This window comes from Mustela erminea, chromosome 19, assembly GCF_009829155.1.
Source record: "Mustela erminea isolate mMusErm1 chromosome 19, mMusErm1.Pri, whole genome shotgun sequence".
Taxonomy (NCBI): domain Eukaryota; kingdom Metazoa; phylum Chordata; class Mammalia; order Carnivora; family Mustelidae; genus Mustela; species Mustela erminea.
This window is the reverse complement of record NC_045632.1, coordinates 12,869,307-12,887,872: the sequence shown is the minus strand read 5'-3', so window position 1 is coordinate 12,887,872 and position 18,566 is coordinate 12,869,307. Positions and strand designations below refer to the sequence as shown.

At 47.8% G+C, this 18,566-nt stretch overlaps 1 protein-coding gene and 1 pseudogene across 1 annotated transcript; both read right to left on the bottom strand.

The window, feature by feature from the left end:
• Window positions 1-983: 983 nt before the first annotated feature.
• On the bottom strand, window positions 984-7,251 carry LOC116579405 (annotated as a pseudogene).
• On the bottom strand, window positions 3,734-17,774 carry LOC116580113 (zinc finger and SCAN domain-containing protein 4-like). Its single transcript, XM_032326151.1, has 7 exons — window positions 17,761-17,774; window positions 15,779-16,154; window positions 14,773-14,938; window positions 13,980-14,687; window positions 6,678-6,925; window positions 4,169-4,323; window positions 3,734-3,824 (listed from the first exon to the last, which is right to left on the bottom strand). The coding sequence occupies exons 1-7, from the start codon at window positions 17,772-17,774 to the stop codon at window positions 3,734-3,736; spliced, it is 1,758 nt and encodes a 585-aa protein (XP_032182042.1).
• Window positions 17,775-18,566: the final 792 nt, after the last annotated feature.

The following is an 18,566-nucleotide window of genomic DNA, read 5'->3' as shown; positions in this document are numbered from 1 at the left end:
GGGGTTTTGGCCATTCCATAGGCGTGATTGACTAAATCATTGGCCATTGGTGAGTGAACCCAATGTCTAGCTCCTTCCCCTCCCCAGATATCAAGGATAGTGCTGCTTCCCGACAGCGCACAGGAGACGAATGAGGCACAAACAAGTCAGCTGCAAGAGAAAGGGAGCAGGGGATGACAGCAGAAAAGACTGTCTCTCCGAACAACTCCTTAGTCTCATATTTATTGGAAAGTCGGTAACAACCAACAAAGAAGCCAGAGTAGGTTACACACTGACCATGAGTCTTGCAGATAAGTAAGAAGAAAGGCAAAATACATCTGGTCCTGTAGCCCGTGATCTAGAGTGAGCAAGCCCAAAGAGAAGGATCGTCTGATGAGCTGCAGGTGCTCCTGCAGGAGCAGGAAGGGGAGGTAACGGGAGAATGAAGCAGGTGGCGTTCCGGCCTGAGCGGGCCGTGCGTCCTTAGCAGCTGCGTCCTTAGCAGCTCAGCTTCAAGGACGTCTATCATCCTCTCCCTCAGAGGCCTGTTGCTAGTGCATATTTTTCTTAAGGCTGTATCTAAGCATGTTTAGTGGCTAGTATAATTTCTTATGGGTTATATCTTAAGCAGTACATTATTCTGAGGGACAGTTACAGATAGGGCGTACAGTTAGAACTCTCTAATGTCTAGTCACCAGCTCCCATCCTGAAGTTCCTTTATTGGCCTCCATCTTGAGTCATTTCACCCTCATACAAAAGACTCTTATCCAGGAAATCCCAAGGGTTTCAGAAGTTCTATGCCAGGAACTAGGGACAAACATCAAATAATTCTTTTTTAAACCAGGTAGGAATGCTGATTAGGTAAAAACTATAGTGAGAGGTAGTCTCTGACATTATAGTCTCCTTGATGTCCAAGAAAGCTGTCCACTTTTCCACAATGGCAGAGCCCAATGTTTTCAACCCACCCCACACAATGAATAAAAATCTTAAGATTAAATGTGATTTAATAAGATGTTTATTATTGCACAAATCAGAGCAAATGTGAGGAAGACAGGTCCCACCTCAGTGACTTAGAGGCTGGAAAATCCATAAAAAGTATGGCATAAGATCAACAATGCCACAAAGAGGGTAAAACTTGCAAAATATCAGTGGTTCCTGGATTGGGTTCTGTGGCAAAAAGTGGATCAGGTCCATGCCATAGCTAGTCAGAGGAAAGGTTCCCACCCCAGGGGTTCAGACCATGATTTCCACTACAGAGCAGAAGAACACAAACATCTGTCTTCTCTGAGCATGCTAAGGTGACTCGCATGCCATGAGGAGGACCTCCTGGGTGTTAGAGGTGAGATACCTTCTGCCACCACTGGCAGTGAGAATTCCGGCAAGGTCTGAGCAGGTCAGAATATGAAATGCAGCTCCTGAAAACTTCTTGTAACTGGAATGTGTGGTAGATGGCTTCTCAGAGAGGCTCTCTAGTGCTGTTACATTGAACAAAGAAAGAGCATATTTCCTGAACGTTTAAGGCCATTTTCTTATGTGGAATTTCTTTTTCATGCTGAATGGGCTTAGATCTTGGCTGAAGGTTTTTCCACATCTACTGATTCATAAAACTGATTTGAGTCTTTAAGTTTTTGGTGTTGAATCAGAGCAGACGGCGGAAAACTTTCTCAGGTTGGCTGCAGTCCTGATGCCTTTTTCTAGTGTGAAGTTTATGGTGTTGAATGAGGCTATAGTTTTGGCTAAAGGATTTCCCACATTCACTGCATTCATAAGGCCTTTCTCCAGTGTGAATTCTCTGATGTAGAATGAGGCTAAAACTTTGGCTAAAGGATTTCCCACATTCACTACACTCGTAAGGCCTTGCTCCTGTGTGAACACTCCGGTGTTGAATGAGGCTGGAGCTTTGTCTAAAGGATTTCCCATATTCATTGCACTCATATGGCCTTTCTCCAGTGTGAACTCTCTGATGCTGCATGAGGATAGAACTTTGGCTATAAGACTTCCCACATTTGTCACATTCATAAGGCCTTGCTCCAGTGTGAATTCTCTGATGTTGAAAGAGGCTGGAACTTTGTCTGGAGAATTTGTCACATTCAGCACACTCATAAGGTCGTGCTCCTGTGTGAATTCTCTGGTGCCTAACAAGTTTGGATTTGCATCCAAAAGTTTTCCTACATTCACTACACATGTAAGGCCTTTCTCTAGTGTGAGTATGTAGGTGCTGAACAAGTTTATATTTGAAGCTGAAGGCCTTTTCACATTCACTGCAATCAGAAGGCTTTTCTCCAGTGTGGACTGTCTTATGCTGAACAAATGTATGCTTATAGCTGAAGGTTTTCCCACATTCACTGCACTCAAGCAGTCTTTCTCCAGTGTGAATTCTTTGGTGCTGAACAAGTGTACATTTACGACAGAAGGCTTTTCCACATTCACCACATTTGTAAGAACTTTTCCACTATGAAAGGACCCCTCACACTTAGTACTGCTGTGTATACTCAGTATTGCTTTGGGAGTGGCCTGATGCTGGAGAAGTCCCAAACTGGCCAAGAAGTCTTTTTCAACATCCTCACAGGTGAAAGGCTTCCCTAATGAATGGTGTCTATAGGTCTTCACAAAGGAAGTCCTGTCCATGTTCTTGCTATTGGGTTTTCTCCCACTGTGCTCATTCTGGTGTTGGTGAAGATTTACACTGAAACAGAATTGTTTTCCACATGCCACACATGTGTATGATTTCTGCCCAGGATGTGTTCCTTGATGCCTATCCAGGTATGAAGTATCTTTCATGACAGGAACATGCTTCTCACAGAGATGAATCTTCTGGGTGGTTAGATTTGGCTCTGAGATCCTGATCTGTGGCATTCTTCCCAGAGAAACATTCTGTCCGAAAGGTGCCTCCTCAATCTCTCTGGCACACAAACAATCTGAAAGCAGAAATGCTAGTCATGTACATGTTATCTCAGGAGACAAGTGGCAGCCACATTATAAATATGTGCCTGACATACCAAAGAATAAATACATGAGACTATTCTCAGGATGGAGGAGTTGGGAGGCAAGATGAGGAAGGGGCTTCTTTGCAGTACTGTGATTTTAAAAGGCTCTCTAAGAAGCAGGATCACAAGATGAAAGTAGATCAGAATGGGACGCAGCACAGTAAGGAGAAGCAGGCAGAGTTTCTGACTTACTCCTTTGAGAATGACCTCCAGGAGGGGTGTTGCTCACATGTGAGTATCATGAAGAAACAGGAAAATGACTGCTGGTGAGTAGCTGGTGTTCAAGGACTACTGGGGATATGTGTTCACCAGCTATTATGCACGAGCCAATGCTGGGAACACTGCGAAGGCAGCAGTGGAAAGGAATGGGTAACTGATAGATGTAAGAAGTTGCCAGCAGCCAGGGACTAGAGGTCAGAGTAAAAATGACAAACTAGTCAAGTATCAAGAATAGGGAAGAAAAGGTGAAAATGAGGTGTGGCCATTTAAATGGCACCAAAACACTAGTTTGAACAAGTTCCTGGTATTATGTGAACACAGCCCTGACGTCATGTCCTGTCTCAGCTGCCAATCAGCAAGATCAGGTCCCTTCTGGCCCCTCCTGCCATGGCAGGAGTGGTATCATTCTGTGACATGTTCAGAAGTCTCCCCCACAACCCAAGTTGAGCAACTACATGGGACTTGGATAATGTAAGTCCTAAAGTTAAGACAGGACATATACCAGCCTGCCATGACAAATTGTAGAAAACTAAACGTTACAAAAAACCTCACACAAAGGTCTCCAAGAACAGCGCACAGTAGACGTAAGTAGTGTCTGTTTCAACGATGGCAATTCCCGGCACATGCAGACATGTAGAGCTATCCGAAGAAGGGAGCAAAACCTGAAGCAAGTATGTACCGTGGATCTGCAGAAATCACCCAGCCAGGAAGGGGTCAAGCAAGGTGGGATCCATCCAGCTGACTGTCAAGACTACCTAGAAGGACGACCCAGAATCCTTTGCGGCTAGACTTCCGGGCTGCAGGTGTTGAGGTATCAGGGAGAGCAGAGGGCAGTGCTAACAGTCCAGTCCAAGCAACAATAGCACCTACCCAGGGAACTAGGAAAGGTCGTAGTGCCCATGGTCTGGATGGAAGGACAGAGCAGCCACTAGGGAAAAGCAGAAAGGCAAACTTGCTACCTAGGTCACTGTGATGCTACCTACCTCACACTGTGAGGTGTGAGGGCCTTACGCAGGGAGGCCATCAGTGCCAAGTTCTCCAGCATCACATCATGGTACAGGCGTCTCTGAGCCTCATCAAGGAGACCCCATTCGTCCCAGGAGAAGTACATGGCCATATCCTCCAAAGTCACATTGTCCTGTCATGTTGGGGACAGATGAAATCACAGCCTCCCTCCTGAGGACCGACAATCCACCCCACACATTTATCCCACACCCATCCCCTTCCCAAGCTCTCCACTTTAGAGGAGAAACCAGGACCTGATGCCACTGGTATTCCTCTTTCCTCATGGTTCTATTAATCAACGTGTCCAGCCCTCAGCAACCGCAGGCAAGCAGGCAGAGACACCATCTACACTCAGGAACTGGATTACAGGGCTGCATCTCTTCCTGACAGGCAATTTCCCTGGAGTCCTCCATATAATGCCTCATAATAAAATTTGGGGTCACCCATCACCCTTAAGTCTCCAGTATCAGTACCCAAGACCATCAATTCCCACTCCTTCTCTCCACATGCACATGCACCTCTCACATCCTCAGACCCAACACGTGCATCCCCACAGCCCCTGCCGATTCCCTGCCCCACACCATATACATCTTCCGGGACTTGCTCCGTGCTACCTGGCACACAGCATCCAGAGAGAACTTGGCAAATTCAAACAGGATCCAGTACTCCCCCAGACCTCTGATGGGTCCCACACCAGGGGTAGCCCTGGATGCTGCTGCAAAGGCCTCTCTGCCTGTCTCTAATCCTTGCTTCAACATTAGTCACATGGAACCACACATGAATTTCTGATGCCCATGACCCCTCTCCCAGTTCTGTCCTGCACTTGCTGCCCCTTCAGGAGCCACAACCCTCCTCTTTCCACCAAAACCTCATTCAAAGCTCAGCCATACTGGCAGCCATACCAAGCACAGTGATTTTCACAGATAGCTACGCTTGCCCCAGACCATACACACCGGCAAATGCCCCAGAACCCACCAAAGCTCACCACAAAACTGTAGTAAACCCATCTTATCTCAAGCAGTCCTCCTCATCTATTTCTCGTCCACTCTTCCCTTGGAAGTCTTGGCCACCTGCCACGACCAGGCTCTCCACATACTCCCTTCGTGCTTCTCTCCTACCTCAGTATTTATGATATCCATTGCCCCCAACCACGAGCCCAAGAAATAGATCCAGCCCTTGGAACTCTTACTCTTCTTTCTGAGCTGCTAATAACGTTACTGCCGTGAGGGGACTCTCACTTTCTAAATAGGACCCTCAGCTCCACCCTGGTGCACACAGCAGCCACCACTTCCAGATGCCTCCATCCTAAACCTCACTCCAGATTCCAGACCTGTGTGCAGCTGCCCACTTGATGCCACTACTCATTTTTTCTCTGGAGTATCTCAGAATCTTAACACGGCCCCACACAAAGCCTGATATCGCCAGTGAGAATCACTCCTGCTACTGACCTTCCCATCTCAGTTGATCTACCTTCTACCCTACTTGCTGCTAAAACCAAAACTTTAGTGTCATATCCGACTCCTTCCTTTCTGTCTCACCCTCAAAATCAGCCCTTCTGGAAACAGAGATCCAGAATCCAAACACTTTTCCCACCTCCACAGCCAGCACTCTGGTCCATGAAGACTCACCTGCAGGATCGCAGCAGTAGCCTCTTCCCTGGTCACCCTACCTCCTCCCTCAATCCCAAAGTCTGTTTTCCACTCTGCAACCAGATGGAGCCTATTCAGTCCTAGGTAAGACCATCTTCCTCCTCCGTTCCAAATCTCCCATTACATCCATTACAGCTGCCTGACTTCTCAGGCAACCATTGCCAAAGGAACTCCATCCCCTGCTCTTTGTTCCTGAGAGAACAGAGACCTGCTGCGCCCTCTTCCCACACTGCAAGTGTTTGCACTTGCTTGTACCTGTTCTGAGGTCAGCGTCTACACCTCTTTCCGTTGGTGACCAGAAGAACTCCGTATCATCCTCAGCCTGGACTCAAAATGAGTCTAGATTACGCCCTGGCCTTTGGATCACTCCCACGTCCCCAAACTAAAGGGCCGGCAGAAAAGCGGGTGAAGAGTCCTCGGACATCACATCTCAAAGTTGATATGGGGTATGGATCCACACCAGCGCGGGAGGGACACCCTCCACTTCACTGTGCAGGTTCCGTAAGTGCTACTGCAGCTTCGGGACCCGAGGGTAGAAGCACGTCACAGAGGCTGGGAGCCACGGTGCATTTCAGAGGGCTTGAACCTCCAACCCCGGAGGCCAGACCTTGGGCTGAAAGGCTAAAGAAACTCGGGATTCCAGTTCTCTGGACTTACTCTTTCCAGTTCCGTAACTTGGACCCACCTCCCAGTGCTTCAGTATCCTCACTGTCGCTCCAGCCTGTTCTCCCTCTGAGCAGCTCTTGGAAAAACTTTTAAAACCCTGAATCAGACGGCGTCCCTCTTCTCTTCACAACCATCCACGGCTCCCATGGCTCTCGGGGCAGAGGAGCCGCACCTGGGCCTGCCAGCGCAGGCGTGGATCCGCCTCACGCTCCGTCCCCTGAGGGCAGAATCCTCCACTCTCAGGCCCCCTGCAGCCTCCGCCCCCGTGGCCCCTCAGCCCGGAGCCCGCTCCCGCCCGCCGCCCGCCGACGCTCACACACGCGCCCCCGCCCACCGGCGCCTCCCTGTCCCGGAGACCCGGGCCTGGGCCGCAGGGCCGCAGGGCCGCGAGCAGGCGCCCCGCGCTCGGGCCTTTGGGGTCTGGGTCGGGGGTTAAGGGGAGGCCCCGGGAGACGAGCGTTTACCTCAGCCGGGTCCCTGGGCGCGGCCGCCGCCATCGGACTCAGTGACAGAGCGGACACCCGGGCCGGCGATCCCCGTCCTGGCCCCCGCGCTGGGCAGCCCGGGTGGCGTCGCCTGCCGCGGGACTCAGTCTGTGAGGCGGGGGCAGCCTCTCCCCTCGCGCCTTCTCGGTCTGGTTAGTCCCAAACCTGCCAGACGGTGCCGCAACAAAGCGAGGAGCGCCCCAAACCGCCGCCACAGCGAGGACGCCGGAAGTCCCTCCCCAAGAGCTGTCAAACGCGCAGAAAAACTCTTCTCTTGCCGGCAGCCCGTCAGCGCCCCGCCCTCTGGGTAACGTAGTAGGAGCCCCGGCGAAAACGTTCTCACCAGAACCGTCCCAAGGGCTTGGAGCTTCTTCTGCGAAGGGTCTAATGAGGTTCTGGAGGCTTCCTTAAGGCATTCGCGCAGATTTATAGGGGTGCTGTCTACAAGTGGAAAAAGTTCTTAGGAACATGATTTCAGAACCCCCTGAAGCTCAGCAGGCTCCCAGAGCATAAAACCAGTACTTTAGGTGCCCCCCAAGGCTACTGATACAAATAGACATATTCCATTAAGTTATTTCAACATAAAAGATGTACATTCTTAGCTGTACACGAATAAACATTATCTTATTGTTCCTGGTGTTGGGGTCCGTGATCAAAGGAACGAGACTGATACAAAGCGAAGGTCAAGCATAGCTTTATTTCACGCCAAGCATCAAGAACCAAACTGACCTGTCAGGGCTGTCTCTTACGAAAGGTGACAACCAACATGGCCGCTCTGGATGAGGCTGCTCCCCAGACAGGGCCGCTACCTGGATAGGGGCTGCTCCTGCGAGGCTGCTCCCTGAGGCCGCGACTCAGGGCGCTGGGGCTGCTGGAGGCTCTCAGGGCTCTGACAGCTCTGACAAGAGCGCTCTGACAGCTCTCCTGGCTCTGACGACTCTCCTACTCCTCCTGGCTCTTCTACGCCTCCCCAGCCTCGCAGACTAACCTTTATAGGGGTGGTTGAGCCCCGCCGCCCCACACAGGTGGCCAATGGGATTTAGACTCACCTCAGTAAATATATGCGCGCCCCTCTGATTGGATGTCTTCACCAGGCCTAACTCGCCCTTGTATCTAGGCTTTGCTCAAGTTAAATTCCTCTGGGAGGGGCAGGGTCAATCTAATTTCACTGCATAGGGTCAATCTAAGTTCACTGCAACAAAATAGCTCCCTCTGGCCAACCAGGCCCTTACACTTCACATGCCATGAAACTTCAAGAGTCCGAAGTGAGTTGTTGAGTTTAATTATGTTCAGTCAGAAACAAGAGGAAAAGACTAGATAGGTTCATGACAGGAAGATAGAAGAGGGAAGTGGGATTGCCCTGAAGCAACTGCACAAGGGTGAAGCTTCGCCTCTGGGTCCCACAGAAAATGCCTATATATTGTGACTGAGTCCTACCCATTGAGGAACAGCTTAATCCATAGGGTATTTCTTTCCCTATGTTCCAAGATATCCAACTCCTTTCAGCAATCAGACATGTATCTCAAGTGGAGAGAAACTAAACAAACGCTACTTAAAAAAAAAAAAAAAGATTTTATTTGAGAGGGAGAACACAGAGGAAGATGGAGAAGCAGACTCCGCACTGAGCTGAGAGCCTGAGGTGAGGCTTGATCCCAGGACCTTGGGATCATGGCCCAAGCCGAAAGCAGAAGCTTAACCAACTGAGCCACCAGGCGCCGCCAACAAATGCTATTTTGGTACGGGACAGTGGCTGCAGACTTCACACTCAGCATAAGTGCAAAAGTAGCACAGAATCCCAATATTAAGGGGGTACCTGAATCTCAAGAGGAAGGGAGCGCCTGAACTGCATGGTCCCATCAGCTTGCTGGGAAATGATTATTTCTCCTGTTACTGAAGGGAAATTTCTGCAAGAGGAATTCAGATTATTGCCGCTTCCAGTAGGCGACGAGAGAAAAATTAGGCACAAACAAGTCAGCTGCAAAAGACTGGGAGCAGAGGCCAACAGTCGAAGATGACTGCTGCCAGGAGCAATTCCACAGTCTCACTTTTATTAGATAGAAAACAATAGCCAACAGAAGGATTGATGAAGGTCAAACGTTAGACAGACAGGTCTTGCAGGCAAGCAAGGAGGAGGGTAAGGTTTATAGTTAACCAAGCACATTCAAAGGACTCATCTAACTAACAACGAGCACTTCTGGGAAGAGAAAGGAGCGACAATGAAAAAGGGAAGCAGGTGGATTTCGTTCTACCCTGAGCTGACCGGGCGTTCCCGGGTGCTTGGCTTCCCTGAAGCAGGCGGCGTTCTGCCCTGGGCGGGCCAGGCATTCCTGGCTGCAAGGCTTCAGTGAAGGGGCGGCCTTCCGCCCTGAGTGAGCCGGGCATCCCCAGCTGCCCAGCTTCATGGTCATATATCGTCCTTCTTCCCAAAGACTTGTTGTCAGTATCAGTATTTTTTAAGGCCATATCTTAATGTGCTTGGCAACTAGTAAAATCCTCCAGGGGTTACAGTTTAAGTAACAAATTGTTCCGAGGGGCAGCAGCAGATTATCTCTGAAAGACAGTAGTGAAATAGAAATGACAGAGTTATTGATGGTATTTATGTAGTTCTTTAAAGATAGTGGCAGGAAGCTCTGGGGAAACATCAGGGAAGGGTGAAAAAATTTATAAGACTGCAGTGAATTTGAGAAGTCATTTAGGTATGAGAGAACCCACTGAGCATGTGTCTGTGTTGGAACCTTGGTCACTCGAATGTATTGTCTCCACAAGGGGATTCTTTTTCATTCATGAGCCCATTGAGCAATACCAGCTTGGGGAGAGTTGAAGAGGACATTAGAGTAGCCGGAAGAGTAAATGTAAACAGGGAATCTGTGGTGTCACGTTTACTCACTGCTCTAAAGGTGTGTATTGAACACATAAATAAACCACTTAGAAATGTATTTCTTCCAAGAGTTATGGCAAGTACTTCATAAGCAATGTCAAAAAGAGAAGCTAAAAATAACTTAATTAAATGAGAGTATGTAAAAGTTTACAATTTTTTAAAAATAAAATAGGCAAACTGAAAATATTCTGTGAATCTCAGTGAATCCTAGATTAACATGCCATTGAAGAACTGCAGTCATTCACGGAAACAAAGTCCTACCTCATGTCTTTGTGCAGGCACAATTAGGGACTAAGCTGGGTATGTCTCGCTTTCATGGACAGTAATAGGAAAATGCCACCCCACAGTTTTTCTGGCTTCCTAGCCAGAAATTAAGCAATTAGAAGGCTAAGAGGGGTGAAAGCTTTAGAGACTAAGTTACCACTAATCAAAGGCTAAGAGGGGCAAAAGCTTTAGAAATTCCAACAAATTTAACAGATTCAAAGTGAGTGCTGAGTTCAGAGTCTACCAAAGCACTTCTATGTCTTTTTACACATCAGGGTCACATGTAGACCTTCAGGCACCTACAATTCCTGGTCATTCCTGCTCTCCAACTTTTGCAACCTTGTTATCACTTTTTATTTAATATTACTTCTACTTCTCTAAATAGGACATGACATCGCATCTACTTTGCATGGGCCACAGATACTTGCTGGAAATGTAATGTCAGAGGCACAAGAGAGAATCCTGAACTTGTGGAGGCCAAGAAAATTAAGGCCATCCCACCTCAAGTTTAGCTGATGTGGGAAACAGAGGCAGAAGAAAATCATTAAAATTCCTTACCCACTGACAAGCCCCTGAAACAGACAGAGTGGCTCTCCCCTGGGGACTTAACTGCCCTCACCTTGAGGTTTTGCTAAGGACAATCCTAGCCTGACCAACCCCCTACCCCAGCAGATCTACCAAGATCCTGTAAGTCTACTTTAACCATTCCTTTATCTCTTACCTCCTTGTCTGAGGTAGTACTCCAGAATAGAAGGGGGCTTAATTTGTTGTTCCTCCAACAAGGGGGACTATGTGCCACATTAGGAGAAGAATGCTGCTTTTATGCCGACCATACTGGGGTAGTGAAAGAATCCATGGCTAAGGTGAGAGAAGGATTAGTCAAGAGAAAGAAGGAGAGGGAAGCACAGGAGAACTGGTTTGAGGCTTGGTTTAATAGGACTCCCTGGTTCACCACCCTAGTTTCTACCTTAGTTGGCCCATTTGTTTTGCTTGTGCTCATTCTAACTTTTGGCCCTTGCATTCTGAATAAGCTTATTAATTTTGTAAAAGATTGTGTTAATACCGTTCAGCTCATAGTCTTAAGACAGCAGTACGAAAAGTTGCCCACTCCTGAGGGCCCCCATGACTGCCCTACAAATGAGCAAGATTCCTCATTATGAACAACTAACAGGGGGAATGTAAGAGTGCGTTAGCATAAGTACAGCCATCTTAGCTTGGGCAGCCATCTCAGGCCCAAGGGCTAAACTTTCTCCTAGTTTGCTTTAGTTCCTAGGACCCCCTCCCTGCTTTAGTTCCAGGGGCCCCCTCACTGCTTTAGTTCCAAGAAAGTACCCCACACTACAACACCCCCCACAGCAGTTAATCAGCTTAAACCACCAGGGGGGCTAGGGGGATGCACCACGGGGGACCAGATGTTGAAGAGAGCTTATCTTACTAAACCACGGGGGCGGAAACCAAAAGTATGTACGGTTTCTGAAGTGATGGAAAATTACTGTGAGTTGGATGTTTTAAAAAAATGCTATATAAACCCTTGGCTTTGAGTGCTCAGGGTCCTTGTTGAAACCCGCTGCGCCGGGCAGATACTTGGACCCCAGCTAGCTGGAAATAAACCTCGCTGTGTGACTTGCATTATCGAGAGTGTTCTCTGTCTAATTGAGGGGTGGTTGACTCTGTACCCTAACAAACCCACGCCCAAAAGAGAAGAGCATGGAGATTTTCAGCCTGATGCTTATTACTCACTATTTTTACAGAGATGCTATTAGGGACACAAACACAACAATCAAACACACAGACACACTCAGTATGCCAAAAATTTTTAAACTTTTTACTTCCCTGATGCTTCAGCATCTCCACAAACAGCCTGTGAAGACCAGGAGACCAAATACACCAGTGTGAGAAGGCTGTTCGCTGACACAAGTTCCCCTCCTTGCTTTCCCATCTCTGACTCCTGTTGGTGTTTATTGTTTCTCTGTCTCTCTCTGGTCCTCTCCTGCTTGTTGAACCGCCTTCCTGGGCTCTCCTCCCATCTGGCCCCTTGAGTCTGCACCTGGCCTCGGTTTTCTAGGACCTTTGAGTACAATAAATTCTTTACTTTCATATGCCTCTCCAAGTGTAATTTCTGCTGCTCTGTTGGATCCTTAAAGACTCTGCAAGGGGAATGGGACGATTCTGAACTCTGGGGAAAGGCCCCCAGAGATGCCTTTGAGCATTTACTGCCCGGCTTGTTTACTGAGCCTACTGTCTGCGCAGTCCTGGAAGGCTCCCTGTTCAAGTACAGACCCTGTTCCCAGCCCAGCAAAGCACCCGGGACACCGCTCTCCCGGCTGCCATCCCGACAAGGAGGAGGAATTATCCTCCAGCTCCCAGATGCAATACTTCTCCGAGCGCCTCTGGTAACGGGGATTTCAGGAGGTCTCCAGCCACCCAGCCGCGCCCCTCCCCGGAGGAACCCCGCTACGTGCTGAGGGCTGAGAGGGAGACTATGCAGGTTCCCAGCATAGTCCTCTCGGACTCATGCTAAGGGTCCTGGCTGCCCGCACCCTACCCCGCATCCCTCCCGGGGTGGCTTGTAGTCCCAGCCCTCTGAGGCTGAGCGGGACACGCTGGAAAGGGAGCCCACCGCTGGGAGAGATGGTCTAGTGGTCAGCGCGCGGGGAGGAACGACAATTAACTGTCTACAGATAAGAGCCATTCTAAAAGGTTTTGCTAAAAGAGGAAAAGAAAAGAAAAAGAACAAAGGCGAAAAGGCTGATTATCTTGCGGTTGGGGCCTTTCCAGGGGTGGCTACTGCCTGGAGAGGCCAGTGGCACCCCCCGCCCCCCTCCCCGCCCCTTTTCAGCTTATCAACCAAAGACAGGAGCAAAGCTTAGGGTGGGGGTAGGTGGGAAGAGCTCCCTCCAGGAGCATGGGGAAAAAAAGAACTTTACACCCCAGATACTTACCCAACGCAGGTGTGGCTGGCATAATGCTAGCTATAAATTACTTATTGATTTGAAAACACGCCCTTACATACAGGGGGAGAAAAATTAAAAGATGATTAAATAAACTGTGCATGTTTATATCCAAATGTGTATATAACCAAATTAAAACAAGTTTCCAGGGGTGCCTGGGTGGCTCCGTGGGTTAAAGCCTCTGCCTTCCGCTCAGGTCATGATCTCAGGGTCCTGGACTCGAGCCCTGCATCTGGCTTTCTGCTCAGTGGGGAGCCTATTTCCCTCTGCCTGCCTCTCTGTCTACTTGTGATCTCTGTCAAATAAACAAATAAAAAAAATTTTTTTTAAAGTGTGGAGAAAGGACAGGGGAGCAGGAGGGAAAGCATCCCTTGACACTGGGAGCTGCTCTTGGTGTCCTATGGTTGAACATTGCTGGGTTTTAGGAATAAACACCAACATTACACATTCGTGCATTCATGCAGCAGACTCTTTGTTGGCTACCTGAAATCTGTAAGCCACCTTTCTAGGCACATGAGATACTCTAGTGAGCAAACTGAGAAATTCCTCCCTCACCTCACTTTTTTTTTTTTTTAAAGATTTTTTATTTATTTATTTGACAGAGAGAGATCACAAGTAGGCAGAGAGGCAGGCAGAGAGAGAGAGAGGAGGAAGCAGGCTCCCTGCTGAGCAGAGAGCCCGATGCGGGACTCGATCCCAGGACCCTGAGATCATGACCTGAGCCGAAGGCAGCGGCTTTACCCACTGAGCCACCCAGGCGCCCCCCTCACCTCACATTTTAGTGAAGACAGTACACGAACAATATAATCAGGAAATGACACGTTCTAAACAGGGAAGTGCCATGGAAATACATGCATCTGCATTCGTATTTCTACATCATTCCACTGGGGCTGCACCTGAGGAAGCTCCTGGTGTGGAAGGAAGCCCTCTGGAGGCCCTATTTTGGTGAGTCTTCAGGTGGCGGTGGTAGGTCGATGACTGGCGGTAGCTTCTGTGGCAGAGGGAGCACTCGTAGGGCTTCTCTCCTGTGTGAATTCTCTCATGGGCCAGAAGGTTGGTTTTGTGGCTGAAGGATTTTTCACACATGCTGCACGTGAAAGGCTTCTCTCCTGCATGAATCTTCTGATGCACGTGTAGGTCTGACGCTTGGAAGAAGCCTTTGTCACACTCAGCACAAGTAAATGTCCTCTCGTTCTTATGTCTTCTCTGATGGGCTTGTAGCTGAGAGAGATACCTGAAGAACCTAGGACACTTTTCACATCTGTATGACTTTTGTGTTTCACGGCATCCTCCTTGCTGTCCCCTACATGGGGATTTCCCCTCAGTTCTCTGGTGTGTAGGAACAGGCTCAGGGATGACCTTGACCGGCTGAGAGAGAAACCCTGGTCCCCCCTCTGTAAGGACATCTTGATAGAAGGGTCCTTCCAGGGCCCCTTCCTGGGACCCGGATGTGCCTAGAGCTGCTCTTCTGGAGCTAAGCGGATTCTTCAAAGAAACACTGTCCTCTTCTCGGATAATGAGAAGGGAAGGTATTTGACTGCTTTGACTGGTAATACTGTCATTTATGGGATAAATGTTGTCGCCATTTTCTTTAGCTTTCTCTCCTGTGGGGGATAAAGTGACTCGGTGAAGTCGTGCCCAAGAAGGAGCCGCATGAATCCCTCTGGTACCTTGGCTTACCCCACTCACCTTGTCCTGTTTCCAGGGAAGTATCTTGGGGAGTCCAGGAAGGTGTCCTCATGGATGTCCCTGCTGGGGATCCTATTAACAGCTGTTTTGTTAGATGGACAATTACTTCTTTTAAAGCCATATTCTCAGTAAAGAGGGCTTCCTGTCCCTGCATGTGGACATGGACCTGTTATAAACAAACAGTGATAACTGTTACATACTCTTCACTAATATGTCTTTCCTAATGAAAAAAGATGAAGGGGAGCCTGGATGGCTCTGGCATTAAGCATCTGCCTTTTGCTCAGGTCATGATCCCAGGGTCCGGGGATTGAACCCACATCAGGATCCCTGCTCAGTGGAGAGTCTGCTTCGCCCTCTCTCTCTGCACCCCTCGCTCCTGCTCGGGAACACACCCTCTCTCAAATACATTAAATCTTTAAAAATAAAGAAGATGAATACTACAGTTTTCTGAGGGAAGATCCAGCTCTTGTCAAGGCATTTCATCTCATCCTTGAAGTTTTGCCCAACCAACAACTTTTCAGTGAGTTTTTCTACCATCTCTCCAATGAATCTCTCTCTTTTATTTTTAAAGATTTTATTTATGCATTTGACACAGAGAGAGAGATCACAAGTAGGCAGAGAGGCAGGCAGAGAGAGAGGAGGAAGCAGGCTCCCCATCATGCAGAAAGCCTGATGTGGGGCTTGATCCCAGGACCCTGGGGATCATGACCTGAGCTGAAGACAGAGTCTTTAAACCACTGAGCCACCCAGGCATCCCTCTCCAACGAATCTCAATGAACTAAATTAATATGTTGGTTTGTATATTACATCCCACTGAAAGAATGGCTAGAACACTTTACTTTTGCTCACTTTGGTTGCTAAAGATTCCCCTTGGTGAGGAAGAGTGTGATCTGACAAATAACGGCATCTGCGATAACTTCTTTCTCTTCCAGCTGCCTCCTACTGACTACTTATTCCTTACTCCTTTCGGCCCTTCACTCCAGGGGAAAAAGAACCTTCTACTCACTAGGTTAGGTAGCTTCACAGAACTATCAGTCAGATCTTCCATGAATTTCTCCAGGTTTCTGCCACTGGATTCCCATTTCCTCTTCAATGTAGACCGATCACTCCAGTGCCTGTTGATCATGAACTGTTCCAGGACCACTTGAAAAATGATTTCATCCTTACTGTGTTTTTCTGGCTGCAGCCATGAGTAAAATGATTTATAGAGTTTTTGCAGTTCCTGCTTTGCATGGGAGCCATTACCATTTTGAAATAAGTTGTGACAAGCATCCTGGAACTCAGAAATGTCCTCTGCATTTTGGAAAGCAGGTCCTTGGCGGGGTGTAAAGTGTTTTGATCCAGGGTCATCCATAGATGGTTCACACAGAAATGAATCTATTCTTAGGAATATTTATCAGAGATTCAACTTCCTGGATTCAGTTTGTGAAGTCCAGTGTTTCTGGAGATCTGTTTCAAAACAAAATCAGGACATCTATAAATAATACTGGATGTATTTTTTTTTATCTTATTTTACTAGTTAAAATAATAGTCAAATATTGCATAGCACTGATAGTGGTGGATCCTTAAAAACTATAAGTTATGGGTGCCTGGGGGCCTCAGTGGTTTAAGCCTCTGCCTTCAGCTCAGGTCATGATCTCAGGGTCCTGGGATCAAGTCCCACCTAGGGCTCTTGCTCAGTGGGGAGTCTGCGTCTCCCACTCACTTTCCCTCTGTTCTTTACCCTCAATCTCTCTCAAATAAATAAATAAAATCTTTAAAAAACTACAATCTAAAAATAGAATAAATGTGTATTTAATTATATCACTGGAATAATTTTAAAAAACAAAGAGAAAATATAAATTTCAGGCCCATATTACTCCATTAGTGAATTTTATGAGACATTTAAGAATGAAATAATGTGGGCGCCTCAGTGGCTCAGTGGGTTAAGCCTCTGCCTTGGGCTCTGGTCATAATCTCAGGATTCTGAGATCAAGCCCTGCATTTGGCTCTCTGCTCAGCAGGGAGCCTACCTCCCCCTCTCTCTACCTGCCTCTCTGCCTACTTGTGATCTCTGCCTGTCAAATAAATAAATAAAATCTTTTTTAAAAAAAGAAAGAAAGAATGTTAGTGTTACACAAGAGCATATAAAAAGACACTCCTCTTTTAGTTAATGAGGTTAATTAATCAACCTTACTGATGATAAACCTTTTTTTTTTTTAACGATTCCCCCGAGAGCAGAGAGCCCAATGCTGGGCTCGATCCCAGGACCCTGATATCGTGACCTGAGCTTAAGGCAGAGGCTTAACCCACTGAGCAACCCAGGCGCCCAGGATCTGTATTTTTAAGAAATTTCCTACTGGGGTGCCTGGCTGTTTCAGTTGGTAGAGCATGCAACTCGATCTAAGGGTTGTGAGTTTGAGCCCCATGTTGGGTATAGAGATTACTGAAAAATAACATCATTTTAAGAAATGTCATATTATAGGGGTGCCTGGGTGGCTCAGTGGATTAAAGTCTCTGCCTTCAGCTCAGGTCATGTTCCCAGAGTCCTGGGATCGAGCCCCGCATCGGGCTCTCTGCTCGGCGGGGAACCTGCTTCCCTTCCTTTCTCTCTGCCTGCCTCTCTGCCTGCTTGTGATCTATGTCAAATAAATAAATAAAATCTTAAAAAAAAAAACAAAAAAGAAATGTCATATTATAAAACAAAAAGATGAGGAATCGGTGTATTACGTGGGCACAGAAAATGAACTGGGTTTTTTTAGAAGATATTTCAGTGTCATCCTCATCTGGTAAGTCTGACAGGATTAGCCATCCCAATCCCATCTAGAAATGAAATAAAGATGAACCACACAGAAGAAAATGGAATACATTTTTTCCTCTCCCTAATCCAGATGACTTTGGTATACAATGCTAATCTCCTCAAGTCACCCCTATGTTACTTTCCCTTGCCGTCAGGAAAAAGTACTAAGTCCTTCCTGGTCTCTGGAGGCCTTGCCTCGGCCATCTCACCCTTCTACCCCCATCTTAGGTGTCTACATCCAGGTACACTCGTCTTTTTCTCCCCCCTGCAGCTCTCTTCATCTGTGTCTCCCCACAAGTTTTCTTCTTCAGGACCACCCCAGGCACACACAGACCACACAGTCACAAGTACTCAATCCCACAGGGATACCACTGTAGAGCATCATGATTAAGAACTTGGAATTCAAAATCCGACTGCTAGGTTTGATGTGGAACAAGCTGTTCGGCCCCAGCAAGTTACCAATAAGGTCTTCATCTGCCACAGAATTCTTTTTTTTTAATAAAGATTTTATTTATTTATTTGACAGAGATAGACACAGCAAGAGGGAACACAGCAGAGGGAGTGGGAGAGGGAGGGGCAGGGTTCCCCTTGAAGTAGCAAGCCTGATGTGGAGCTCGATCCCAGGACCCTGGGATCATGACCTGATTAACGACTGAGCCACCCAAGCGCCCCCAAGCGCCCCGTCAGAGAATTCTTTTTTTTTTTTTTTTTAAAGATTTTTTTTATTTATTTGACAGACAGAGATCACAAGTAGGCAGAGAGGCAGGCAGAGAGAGAGAGGAAGGGAAGCAGGCTCCCCGCTGAGCAGAGAGCCCAATGCGGGACTCGATCCCAGGACCCCGAGACCATGACCCGAGCCGAAGGCAGAGGCCTAACCCACTGAGCCACCCAGGCGCCCCCGGTCACAGAATTCTTAAAAACACCGAGCTTTTAGAGTTGTCACTGGAACTCAATGAGTTAACATATGTAAAGCACATGGAGAGACCCTAGCACAAGGTAAGCCTTCGTAAGGGTG

Excerpts from the sequence above, each read along its gene's own strand:
- LOC116580113 (XM_032326151.1), bottom strand. Across the intron at positions 14,688-14,772 it reads TTCCCTGGAAACAGGACAAG|GAGAGAAAGCTAAAGAAAAT; the intron begins GTGAGTGGGGTA and ends TATCCCCCACAG. Across the intron at positions 3,825-4,168 it reads CTCACACCTCACAGTGTGAG|CTCTACATGTCTGCATGTGC; the intron begins GTAGGTAGCATC and ends TTCTTCGGATAG.